The following is a 13,132-nucleotide window of genomic DNA, read 5'->3' as shown; positions in this document are numbered from 1 at the left end:
GCAACAGGGAAAGGCAAGAGAGGTGGGGGGGGGGCATGAACAAAGCATGATACATTAGTCAAACCCCATAATCTGTACAATTAATATCATTGATGATTATGATACTTATTTAGAAAATCATGTATGCAGAGGCCACATGAGTCATGTGAACTAGTGAGACCATTTTAATCTAAAATTGGCAGATACTGCCCCACCTAAAAATAATAACCCAGGCGCCAATGTTTGAAAAGCATTTTGTGTTCTAAGCCCCAAGGTGCAGATAAACAAGGAAGCCAGGATGAGGGCCTACCTCATCACCTCGGAGCCCACTCAAGACCCTAGATGGCTAAAGGGCTGGGGTAGATATAGACCTTCTTCTTGTCCCAGAGAAATTGTGGCTCCACAAAGTATCTATGGGAATTTTGATTTTTCTGTTTTATACCACATCACTCACTCCAGAAAATAAAGGGCTTAGATTCTCATTTAACTTTGCTTCACTAGGGAGCTTTGAACGGAAAAAGACTTGGCCTTCTCACAGGGGAAAATATTTCGACAGGGCTCATGATTCAGCAAACGAGTGCAGTTCATCTCAGCTTTCATTGAACAATCCTTTAGTGCAAGTAGCTGGGTCAGCAAACTTCAGAGAAGTGGGTGTGTCTACACACACACAGATACACACATACACACCCAGGGAGTGACTAACCTCAGCTGCCAGGGAGAGAAGCAAGTGGCTCCACAGAGTGGACCAGTCAGTAAAGCATGGGTTTCAACTATGGCTGGGGGTTTGTGGCTGTTTCTCTTTTACTTTCGTTTTTTTTTTTTTTTTTTTTTCCTTTTTTTTTTTCCAATCAGTGCCCCCGATTCCATCACCTAGACCAGCTGCAGTGGTCACAAAGGGGAGACCCAGCCAAGTCAAGTCCCCCACCTGCCACATCCCCAGGACAACAGACGTCACGTGGATGACATCAGGGTTGGCTCCTGTATATTCCCCAGGGAAACAAGCTTTCCTCATTTTCCCAGATGTTGAGTGTTTGGGTTACAGGATTATTTAAACAGTGCTCTTTAGTGAGCTGGGAGCTGGACAGAAGACTCTGCTGTGTCTGAGTCCTTCCCTCCAGGAAATGCCAGTGTTTGACTTGCACCTGCCTGTGTTTCCAAAGTCTTTGAGGTCATCCCATCTGATGACCTTAGAACACCACCAAATTTGCTTGTTAGTCCCTTTAAAAAATATATTTTAGATTCTCTTCTTTATCCTCCAATATTTAGGTAAACAATTTTAAAAAAAAATTTAAAAATTCCCCTTCAGACTTGGGATCCATGAATCCCTAGCAGGCCCAGAATTCAGTTTTATGAGTGTCTAGAAATTGTACATAAAATTGCTATGAGATCCTCAAAGAGATGTGGGACCCCAAACATACCCAAACCTACTTTTTAAATGATATACTGTTAGCCTGTCAAGAGGCTGCTGTCATACCTTTTCTGCAATCTGTACTCCGGACAGCGTGTTTTAGTGAAATTTAAAAATTTGAGTATTTCTTAAAAGTATGTTGTAAAAGGTCATAAGCTGGGAAAGTTAACCATCTGCAGTCTCCCTAAGAGATAAGAAATCATTTTAGGGCAGTTTTTACAGAGGGAAACTTTGCAGATTGGCCCCAAATAAACCATTCCTCAACTTTCCCGGTGGGGTACCTTTCCCATCCTGACCTACCTTAATTCCCTCCTAATTCAAAGAATCGTTGGGCTTTATACCTGAAAGGAGCCTTCAGAAACTCTCAGGCATTCTTAAACTGGGCTCCTCCATACCCTCGGGAGCCACTGCAGGGGTGAAGGAAGGGCTGAGAGGGACAGTGCTCACCCCTGCCTCACTCTGAGCAGTGTGTTTCCATAGGACTTTTACATAGACATGGACATAAAAGTTCACTTTAAAAGGATTCCACCCAAAAATAAATAAATAAATAAAGTCACTGATTTAGGCCAATTCCTCTACCTTATAAATTAAAACAAAGCAAAACAGAAACAAAAATTCCTGCAACCTGAAGATGAGCAACTTGCCTACGGTTACACAGTTCAGGGCTTCCTTATGACCACCCTAAGCCTTGATGGCACCACTTGGCCCTTTTCAGAAACCGGCTGGGGAGGCCAATGCAGCAGATGGCACTCAGGTGCATGTGATCTCCGGTCCTGAGGCGCCACTGTCGTGTTGGCACCTGTCCCACCAAGTACACACCTGGTCTCACCTTATCAACGTAGTTGGCAACCTCGATGAGCTTGTGTTTGGTGGCATCCTGGTCTCGTCGATTCTTCTGAAACTACATAAAACAAACAGAACCAGGTGAGACCCCGGAGCCCTTCCTGTGTCCATGGCTTGTCTTTGAATTTCTTTTTTTCTTCTGTCTTCTGTAAGCAGCCATTTCTCATCTAACTCTCTTCTCCACCATAGCAACAGCTCATGATGTACAGGACTTGGGTTATATCCATCTTGGTATGTGTACCTACCAGCTAAATGCAGGGCACATAGCAGGCAAGCAGTAATTGTGGAGTGAATTGAATTACCTTCTAACCCTTGCAGTAAATCATATTTTCCTGCCCTTCAAATTACAAAGCTTCTGGCAAACTCCCATTGAGGCTTAGAAGAGGGACTGACCTGATTCTTGCCTTGGTCATCACCCCAATATGAATCCACCGCCACATAGATCTCATGAGGCTCCCCTGCATGTGTTCAATCAACACTGGTCAAACCCCTGTTGAACAACAGCTATGGGCAAGACTCTGTTTAGCATTAGGCAGCACACAAAGAAGTGTGAGGTTGCGGTCCTGGAGCTTCAATTAAAATGGTGAAAGGACCAGAAATAGCTAGTATAATAGATCCTGTATTTAAGGATTACACAATTAAAATGGGTTAAGAAAACTTGCTGAGAAAATCTTCACAGAAATTACTGCAATGGAGAGCATTTGAATGACACACAATGGGTGCTGACAACAGGACCATAGATATAAGCAAAGAGACTTCAGACTGCACCATTAAGATCAACCAGCAGTGCCTTCTACAGAGAACGTGGACTGCGTAAGACTAAAACCAGACATTTCTTATCAATTTCCTCTACTTGATTAGAAATGTCTGCCATGGGTACCAGGAAGATGATGTATCAGTATGAATGGACCATTACTGCCTCAAAGGATAGATTTGTCTCAGCTGCAATAATGGAGAAAAGTTTAACAATGCAAAGATAAGATTTTTCTAAAATTGCAACTTGAATTTGCAAATGATGGGCAACTCCTGTATGCTGTCATCATTACAAAGAATTTGGGTACCTATATGATTTACCACAGGTATGCAACGTAAATGTCACTTCAAATATAAACCTTCACATTCTTCCTCTACCCCACCCCACAAGAATATCCAAGCCAAAAATAAAAAAACAGAAAATAAATAAATGAACAACCAAATAAAACACTGTCGGATATTTGTATGGCCAGGATTGTGTTCTTAGCCCTGATGCATAGAAAAAAATCAACCATTTCTTTTCTTCCACTGATTATGGGCTTCCTTGGAACTGTCACTCACCAGAAGGGAATCTCACTATCCTCTTTGCTTCCTATAGAGTTAAATTTTGAGACCCTGTGACATAGACCTTTCCATGTTAACCCAGAAGTTTCCATCTTGAAGCCTTCCTGATTTCTAAACTGGCCTCGTGGCACAGAAAGTATTGCATCATTTCCATTCATTTAGTAAACATTTATTAGAACATTAGGGTCAGGTTTTGCTGTCTTTCAAATATATTATCCTATCTTCAAACAATAAGGCCCAATAAGGCCACCATAGTTGGAGTGCATCATGTTGTCCAGCACAGTCTGAAGCAAGAGTCAGTAAACTTCCTATAAAGGTCCAGATAGTAAATATTTTAGTCTTTTAGGGCCATACTGTCTCAGTCACAACTACTCAGCTCTGCCTTGGTGACCGGAAGTAGCCACAGATAGTAGATAAACCAATGAGCATGGCTCTGTTCAGCAAAACTGTTTACAAAAACATGTGGTGGGTGGCCACAGACTAGATTTGCAATCCCTTTGGCTTTAAAACAATTTTTTTCAACTTTCCATTTTCTAGGTTGACACTGAAAACACTGCATGGTGTATCCATCCTTTCTCAGCTACCCCACATTCTGAGGTATCATGAAAGGCTTTTGCAGCCCTGTGTTTTCAGGTGCTCTGTCCCCTCCTATGACACTACACTCTCGGTTGCTCCCCTGGACTTCTGCCTCACCTAAGGAGGGAACATGCTGAGATCCACCCCAGGAGCTCCCACCTGAGCCCAGGGAGCAGGAAGCTGCGGGCTCATTTCCACTAGTGACAACTCTCTCAAGGCAGCAGTGCCAGGCCTCCCTGTTCCTACCCATTCTGCACTCAATGCCCTAATGCAGAGCCCAGAGCCCTGTCTCAGCACCCCTGCTTCTGTGGCTGCTGGACATTCCGACACCTCCCTGGGGGTGTATCTCGGTGGCAGAGTGCTTGCCGAGCATGCATGAGGCCCTCAGTTCCATCCCCAGCACCAGTGAATAAATAAATATATTCAAAACCCTTCTCCAAGGTTCCCCTAGGGAGACTGAAAGGCAGCAAAGGGGAAACACCCCTCCTTCCAACTGGCACAGCTGGGTTTTATATACACTTCACTATTGGGCTTCTACCTGACAAAGGATTGAAAAAAAGAAGAAGAAAAGGCTCACGACCTCTTTATTAGATGATCTTAGACACAAGGTTTAAATGGAAATGTGTCCTGGAGTCCAAAGAATTCAGCTCTCTCCCAGCAACCCTCCTGCAGGGCAGGGGATGGAGCATAGTGCCTTGGCTGGCTTTGAAACTGGCTTTTGATTTTGTTCCCCATATTGCTCCCCATCCTCTGCACACACTTGCCTTTAGGAAGAAGCAAAAGTCCTAGAGAAAACACACACACACAACACACACACACACACACACACACACACTTTGCTGGAAAAAAAACATGTTACTAAAAAACTAAACTCTTCTCAAAGTGGAATACAATGTTCCTTCGCTGGAATGCCCTTCACCTCCACTCCTCTGCCCAGTTAACTCTTCCTTGTCCTTTAACCCAGGGCCACCTCTTCCTGCCACTCACACTGGGAGGCAACTCTTCAGGCCTGAAGGTCAGCACTCTTCCCACCACCTGACACTGTTTCAGGATCTGCACTTTGAGAGTGTGCCCTGAGTAGAGCCACCTTAGAATGAGGCCTTTTGGGGAGCTGGTAACCCTGTCTGCATGGGGTACAACATAGAGGGGAGTTGTAATGAGTCCTGCCTGCAGGGCAGCCCAGGCAAGCACACCACGTGAGAACAGGCACCAGGACACGGAGGCCCAGCTGCAGAGGCGGGGCTGGGTTGTGTGGTTGGTTGAGTCTACAGAGGTGAGACCTGGAAGTAGCATCTGCCTAATTTAGGCCAATGGGGCTGAATCCAGTCTGCAGGTGTTCTCTTCAACAGTGCCACCTCAGAGAAGCTTCCCCAAGTCCTTGAACCATGTGGGATTCTCCACTCCACGGACTCCAATCCTCCCTAAGGGATAACCTTGGTGGTTGCACACTTGGGAACTACAAAGCTTTTGTGCTGTTGCTGCAAACTCTAAGATGCCAGAGATGGGTCTGACTTCTTGAGAACTGTATCCTGAGCATTTGGCCCATCACAGAAAATCAGGGAATCATTGATGAATGAAGAAAATGAATGAGTGAGCCAGGTAGTTTTCATCAAATTCCAGATGAAAGGAATATAAATTAAAGTCTACCCTGTTGTTATAGTTTGGATATGAGATGTTACCCCCAAAGCTCCTGTTAAGGTAGAAATATTTAGGGGAAAAGAAACGATCAGCAGCTCAGGAGGCTGAGGCTGGAGGATCATGAGTTCAAAGCCAGCTCAACAACTTAGCAAGGCCCTAAGTAACTTAGCCAGACCCTGACTCTAAACAAAATACTTTTTTAAAAGGTCTGGGGATGTGGCTTAGTGGTTAAGTGCCCCTGGGTTCAATCCTTCATATCTACCCCCCCGCCAAAAAAAAATCACATCATGACAGCTGTAATGGAATTAGCTCATCTTAGGTTGAATGGACTGGGTGGTAACTATAGGCAGGTGGGACATGGCTAAAGGAGGTGGGTCACTGGGGGCATGCCCTGGAAAGATACATTCTTCGCAGAGACCCCTCCCTGCCACCCCTCTCTCTCTGCTTCCTGACCCCACCATAAGCTAAGCAGTTTTCCTCCACTGGGCCCTTCCTCCATGACGTGCTGCCTCACCGTGGGCCCAGAACAATGACGTTAACCACCTATGGACTGAGACCTTTGAAACCGAGCCCCAAATAAACTTCACCTCCTCTAAGTTGTTCTTGTTGGGGATTTTGGTCACAAGGATGCAATAAACCTGACCAAGACACCTGCTACTTCTTTAGATAAGTGGGTTTCCAAAACTTTCCTGGGCACAGAAATCACTGAATTATTTAAACACAGACTGTTGTTCCCCAACCTGGCAGTTTAGAATTCAGTAGGGCCCCGAGATCTGAATTTCTCACAAGTCCCTAAGTGCTACAGATGCTGCTAACCTGGGAACCATATTTTGGGAATCATGGCTTTATGTTCTCATTTGATAGCCACATGGTTATAAAAATGGACCCATACATGGGCAAGAAAATGGTATTCAACTAGATGACAAAGAGTACAGTTATTATCTCTATACAAAATAAAATTTTTAGAGAATTCATGGGCCCACTAAGAATTATTCATCAGGACCTAAATTAGGACTTCAGACCCAGTCTGAGAAATGTCACTCCAGATAATGGCCCTACTACTCTTTTCCTTCTGATGAGTGTGTGGAGCTAGGAGAGACTTTTCTTGTTTTATTTTCTCTTTTTTTTCCCCAACTATATTAAAAATGGCCAAAAAAAGAATGGTTAGATTTAAGGTCAAAAATCATATGATAAATCAGAGAGAGATGAATGTGCCAGCATTTCCCCAAAGCAGCCCAAAGCCTGGAGTGTCAAAGCCATCAAGAGAGTAGATTCTATGCTCAAACCCATGGCCCCCCCTTACCTCTGCATAATCAGCCACAAGGTAAAGCTCCACGTACTTCATGGAGTGTATGTCTTCCCTTTTCATCTAAGGAAGAGATATAAGCAGATCAGAGCTATAGAAACCGTGAACTTGGCCTCATTTCAAAATCTGCTGAGAAAACGAGCTGGTGAGCTGGCGGTGAGCCTTCTTGCTTACATTGTACTTGGACACTAGAAACGGCTTGGGCTGTGGCCGCCATCAGCCTCGCTGCACGACGCTGTCCACCTGCCATTTGGTTATTGCTGGAGGCGGCTCTGGGACATGGAATCCAGGCCTTTATTCCCAAAAACTAATGAGCTGACCTGACTAGCACAAGTAGAAGAGAGGGCGACACACTGTGAGGGAGCCTGCTGATGACCGATTTTCCCAATAACCTTTAAGACCACAGACGATTTTCAGCATAAATAACATTTGGTGTACAAGGTGAAGTGGTTATTTCAGAAGGGGAAACATACTCTTTTTTTTTTTTTCTTATACTTTGTGCAATCAACACATTAGAGCATTGTAAAACTAGTAGTATTTCCCCCCAAAGTAGTTATTCTCTTATTAGTTATTCTCACACTTGACCATGACTTCAAATAAAAGAAGAAGTTCTTCCCTTCTTCTCCGCCATTCTCTTTCAATTGATAAATACTCTTGGGCTCAAAGTAAGGATGCTCAGAGGGGACAAGCCTAGCCCCAGGTTGACTAGTGCACAGAGAGTCTTGGAACTCACCCTGCGAGGTCGTTTCTTGGTCTGGCGTGTAAACTGAATGGCCCAGTCCCTGGTGGTGAGCTTAGAGTGCTCGAACCCACAGTTCCCTGGGGGCAGCTTGAGATGTTCGGATCTGTAAATAAGGTGTTGGCTCTCGCTGTCAGGGAGGGGCTCAATGATGTAGCTGAGGTTACTGCTCACCATGATCAGTCCTCTGTTGATAGAAGAAATAGAATATCTGGTCAAAGATTTTTTCCAGGATCCTGAATAAGTCCCTTGTACAGGCCCATAGGCATGTGGCACAGTTGGTTTTGATCATTGGATCTTCACATTATTGTGGTGCCATGCACCCTTTGTGAGGACCCGATGCAGGCTCAGACCTCCTCTCTAGAGAAATGCACTTGTAATCTGAGATGTGGCACACAATTTCAGGGCTCTGGGGCCCCCTAAATTCATCAGAGGCTTCCGGTTAAGAATCTCTGAACTAGTAAAGTCAGAAGATGTTTAAAACGCTGGGTGCGGTAGCACACACCTATAATCCCCGGAACTTGGGAAGCTGAGGCAATAGCAAGCATTGCAAGTTCGAGGCCAGCCTGGGCAACTTAGCAAGACCCTGTCTCACAAAAAAATAAAGGGCTGGGCATGTAGCTCAGTGGTTGAGCACTCCTTGGTTCCATCCTCAGCACAGAAAAAAAAAAAAAAGTTTAAAATCTTGTACCCAGGACAGTTAAAACTGATGAAGGACTGTAGGAGCAAGATCCCAAAAGGTCTCCCAAACCAAACATGGCCTATGATAATCACAGGTCAGAACTTTATAGACTCTTCCGAAAAGGCAGTGGCTGGAGAAAAGCCCAATGGCCTGCAATAAGGAGACCTGGGGTTCTCAGAAAATGTCCTAAATCACCCTGAGCCTCAATTTCCTCAACCCTAAAATGAAAATGGTAATTCACTAACTTATGAGGACTCCTAATAAAAATGAAAGGCAGCTGTCCTGGTACTTGGAAGCAAAGCTGGAAATGCAGGACTGGAGACGTTCCTGCTAGTCCCCAAGGCTTCCTGCCAGCATGGCAGCTGTTTGGTGAAGTGACACCCACAACCAGGCATGGGTGGCAATTTTTTTTTCCTTGATCATAGATTTTTAACCTAGAATTAGAATAAAGATGTGTGCTCATTTATTTTATTCTTCCACTCACTAAGCTTTGACCGTGTTCCAGTTGAAATCTAGACATAATCCTTGTCCTTATTAAGAAGCCATGGGAGATTGGGTCCAGATTCCCCAAAGATATCAAAATCACGGTGCTCTGTAGAAAATGGTATAGAATTTTCATATAACCTACTAACACTCCATTTAAATCAACGCTAGATTACTTATAAAACCAAAACAATGCCAATAATATGCAAATAGTTGTTACGCTGTATTATTTAGGAAATGATGAAAAGATTAAAAAAAAATGTGTTCAATAGAGATGCAAATGTTTTTTCAAAAAATTCTCATCCCTGATTGATTGAAAATGCGGATGGATGTGAGGACCATCCATCACTCAAGGCCCATAGGAGGAAAGCCATTCACCCCACAAACATTGGCCAGGCTCCTGCTAGCTGCTGAGAATGGAATAGTGAACGAGATGGGCAAAGCCCCTGCCCTCATGAAGCAGAGTCTAAACCTGGGGACAGTGACTGCAATGGAAATGCAGACGGTTGGGAGGACTCATCAGCCCTCACACTGACGGACTGAATGCTCAGATGCTACCCATGAGGTCTCTGAGGGCTAATCCAGACTCCATGAGGAAGAGCTCCCCCTTCTTATCTGCTGCTCTCCCACATCATCAAGGGCGGGATGAGGAGAGGCCCAGGCAGCAGGTATCTGCATCCTCCATCCAGTGAGATGAACACCACAGCAAGGGAATGAACCCAAGGCTCTGGGCAGAAGGAAACCCAGGAGGAAGTCCCAAGGGCCTGGCAGTGCTTCAGGTACTTCAAGACCCTTCCTCAGACTCCTGTCCATCCAGATAGCGCCAAACCTAAAGTGTCCCCAGCTCTGAGTCCGTCACTATGATCTGGAAGGACTTCTCTCTCAGGTCATCTTGGCCCCACCCACCCTATTGGGAGGCCTGCCCAGGTTTTGTCCTTGGGGAAGAGTCTGTGATGCTCTCAGGAAAAACAATGCCAGCCCCTGGTCTGCAGTAGCCCTGCCCAGGTCCCATCCCAGACAGCTCATTCCTGTGCCAGCGGCCTGCCCACTTCCCAGCTGCCTCACCCAGGCAGATGCAGCAGTGCCTGCCCAGCCCCTTGGCAGGTCACCTAAGGTGCTCCCACAACAGCTGGGGGTGAAGCGGAGAGAGCAAGGGTCACATCCACTCCCTGATTCAGACAGGAAAGGGCAGAAGCAAGAGTGGCTGAGGGCATCCTGTTCCCAAGCTATCTTCTCACCTCAGCTGACCAGGTCATCTCCCACCATCTTGGTTTCCCTCAAAGGCTACAAACACAGAAGGCTGGATCACAAGCCAACTGGTGCTCCTGTGTGTGCCAGGGTGTGGCTGCTGGAATTACAGCAGAGAGTGGAAGTTTCCATGTGAGAATGGGTGAGTTCCAGTATAGGGCCACAAGGTACAGTTGACCCAGCGTCACATGAACAAGCCTCTGGGCCAAACAGAGAAGAGACCAAGCAAAATTCTGGAGCATGGTAAATGACCTCCGTTGTAGTGGCAATAAGTTATTAAGCCTTTGCTACAGACCAAGCATTTTATTATTCACACCAACTTTTATGATCCTTATGAATGTTACCCTCATGGCATCAATGGGAAAACTAAGGCTCAGTAAGGTCAATTAACTAACTGAAAGTCACAAAGGTAGTAAGAGTAAAAAGTAGGGGCTGGTACCTCAGCCTTCTGCTTCTGAATTCAACAGCTGTAACCATGACCTGACACTGCCTCTGTCACAATAGCTCTGTAGCATGGATCAGAAAGGCATCCCCAGTTTACAGTCAGCTGCAAAAGAAGGTGCCAGCAACTCTCTTCTGAAGTGTGATTGGCCATTACCCAGTTGGCCTGTCTGAAGACGTGAGAAGGTGAGAAGACAGGAGCATTTAGTCTACATTCTGTCCTCAGACATGGTGCACTGGGAGCTCATGGCGTCCCACGCGCCGTGTTGACAAACATCACTCTTCTGTTATTCCCCACATCACATTACAAGGCGTGCATCACCGTGGGTCTCATTCTACAGATGAGAAAACTGAGGCTTAGAGAGATTAAATAATGAGCTCTCACAGGTATTATGGGGCTAAAGATTAAGGGCTACAGGCTCTGGACCCTATACCCTTAACCTCTCTGCTATCTGCCTCCATTGGTGAGTTCCAAACCTGTGGGTTGGAGATCCCTAGGACCAGAGCTTCCAGAGTTATAAGCATATTCTACAGTGTTGCTAACACAGATGCCCAGCCACCCTAGGACTCTGCAGGCTTATGCATCTGGGGACCTGTTGTCAGGTCCCCAGATGATTCCCTGCACGACCACACTCGGAAACTCTGGCCAGGAGCCCACACTCTGCAGTAGGCACCTATTCTGTCTCAGGGAATATGCAGATTAGTTTGAGAAACATCAGCTTGGAAGGTCACTGAAGGTCCACCTGGCAATAGGATATTGTGATCACTCCCCTCCTTCCCCCACTGCAGCCCCTGGTGATTCGCCCCTTGTCTCAGTTACAATCCTCCCAGGCAGCCTGGGGGTGGATGGTGGAGTTTCTGAGAATGGGTTCTGGGGCCCTTTGCTGCCATTACCCCCAAGTCCTCTAGCCACCCTCCCCTGAGCACCCACCAGTCATTTATCCTTCTAAGAGCCTGAGTTGATCTAATTTGCTAAATGCTAAAACTGGCAGAGTTAGAGGTCAGCCAGGAGGCAGTGGTGGGGGCCCAGGAGGCTGAGGGCCAGGACCTCACACACTATTCTCCATTCTGTCTGTCCTATTCCTCATCGTTAAGAGCATGATAAATATGAAATTATATAGAGGAAGCTGGGCAGCAGACAGTTCGTGTTTAACCCACAAATGACTGAATGGCTCAACCAAATGCATCCCATCCATCAAGGAATTAAGCCAGAAAATTTGCCCACTTACCATTCCTGGAAATATGCCCATTTTCAACTAGACCCAGAGGGACATGTCTGATGTCCCTGCATCTAGACCTATCCTAAGATGCAACCACCCTGCTCCCTTTCTTCCCTGTCTCCCCTCTCCCCCAATCTGCATCCATGTAACAGGGAACTTCAAAGTCAGTACAGAGGGAGAAGAGAAGGTGTACAGATGTGCTCCCTTGGGACAGGGTGACAGGGCACAGACAGAGAGCATTGGCTCTGGACTGAGATTTACCTGGATTCAAATTCTAGGTCTACTGCCCTCAAGCTCTGTGGTCAGTTATTTGATAACACTGTCTATCTCCCGGGATCATTATGATAAAGAACTGAAGCAATGGGCAATGTTACCAATAACAAAAGTACCATTTTAAAAGAATAGCTGATAGTCATTGGGCACACTACTGTATGCCAGGCAAGGTCAATGGTTTCTTCCGTAGCCTTTTGACACATTCACACTGGTCATCTGCTATGGGTCAGGAAGAGCTCCAACCTCTGGGGTACAGCATAACCAAAACAAAGTCCCAAGGAGCCGGTGCCCATCACCTAATAGAAATCCACCAGTGACATCAATATTGATGTTCCTACCTGACAGGTGAGAAAACAGGAACTGGAGAACTGTAGTGGCTTGTCAGGTTTTAAAGCAGGAACACTGCCTGACTCCAGATTCTAAGGTTGCACATGGTAATGGTGTTGCCCTCTGGGGGCTTAACTCACACAGTGACTGACATAAAGGGGACATTTATTATCTCTTCTGCAGGAGGAAGCAAGGTTTTCAAAGTAGAAAGGACCATGCCACTTCTTAGGGGCTAGCTGCGTAGACCCAAGCCACCTCCTTCCACTCCAGCCCCCCACCTCCCTGAGATTCTGCCCCTTCTCTCTGCAGCCCAGAGCTTCCACAATAAAGGAATATTTTTGATGATCTGGTCTTCCCTGTTTTGATAGATGAGAAGAAAACCTGGAAAAAAAGGGACTTGCCCAAGGTCAGCCAGTGAGTTACTGCAGAGCTGGGGCAGATCCCAGGTCTCCTAATGCCCAGGCTCATTCCGACAGGATGGAGTCCACACACTTACTGTCCAAACCCACCTCCAGGACTAAGCCATCTATCTGTAGGACTAAAGGTAGGCAGAATAGAGAGCTTTCACTGTTTTTAGTCTATATGTTCCTGTGCCATTTCAATATTTAACATTAAACTCGTATTACTTATAGAATGACAATTTTCAATAAGT

General features: G+C 45.8%; 1 protein-coding gene across 1 annotated transcript in view; it reads right to left on the bottom strand.

Moving 5' to 3' along the window:
• Adam19 (ADAM metallopeptidase domain 19) overlaps positions 1-13,132 on the bottom strand; it is an 85,001-nt gene that overhangs the window by 25,063 nt on the left and 46,806 nt on the right. The window contains exons 6-8 of the mRNA XM_076856392.2: positions 7,801-7,993; positions 7,065-7,130; positions 2,217-2,288 (exon numbers count right to left, since the gene is read on the bottom strand). Coding sequence (XP_076712507.1) covers positions 2,217-2,288; positions 7,065-7,130; positions 7,801-7,993 — 331 coding nt within the window. The remainder of the gene's footprint in view (positions 1-2,216; positions 2,289-7,064; positions 7,131-7,800; positions 7,994-13,132) is intronic.

The sequence above is a fragment of the Callospermophilus lateralis genome, chromosome 5, assembly GCF_048772815.1.
Source record: "Callospermophilus lateralis isolate mCalLat2 chromosome 5, mCalLat2.hap1, whole genome shotgun sequence".
Classification (NCBI taxonomy): domain Eukaryota; kingdom Metazoa; phylum Chordata; class Mammalia; order Rodentia; family Sciuridae; genus Callospermophilus; species Callospermophilus lateralis.
The sequence above is the reverse complement of the archived record's forward strand: the minus strand, read 5'-3'. Positions and strand labels throughout refer to the sequence as shown.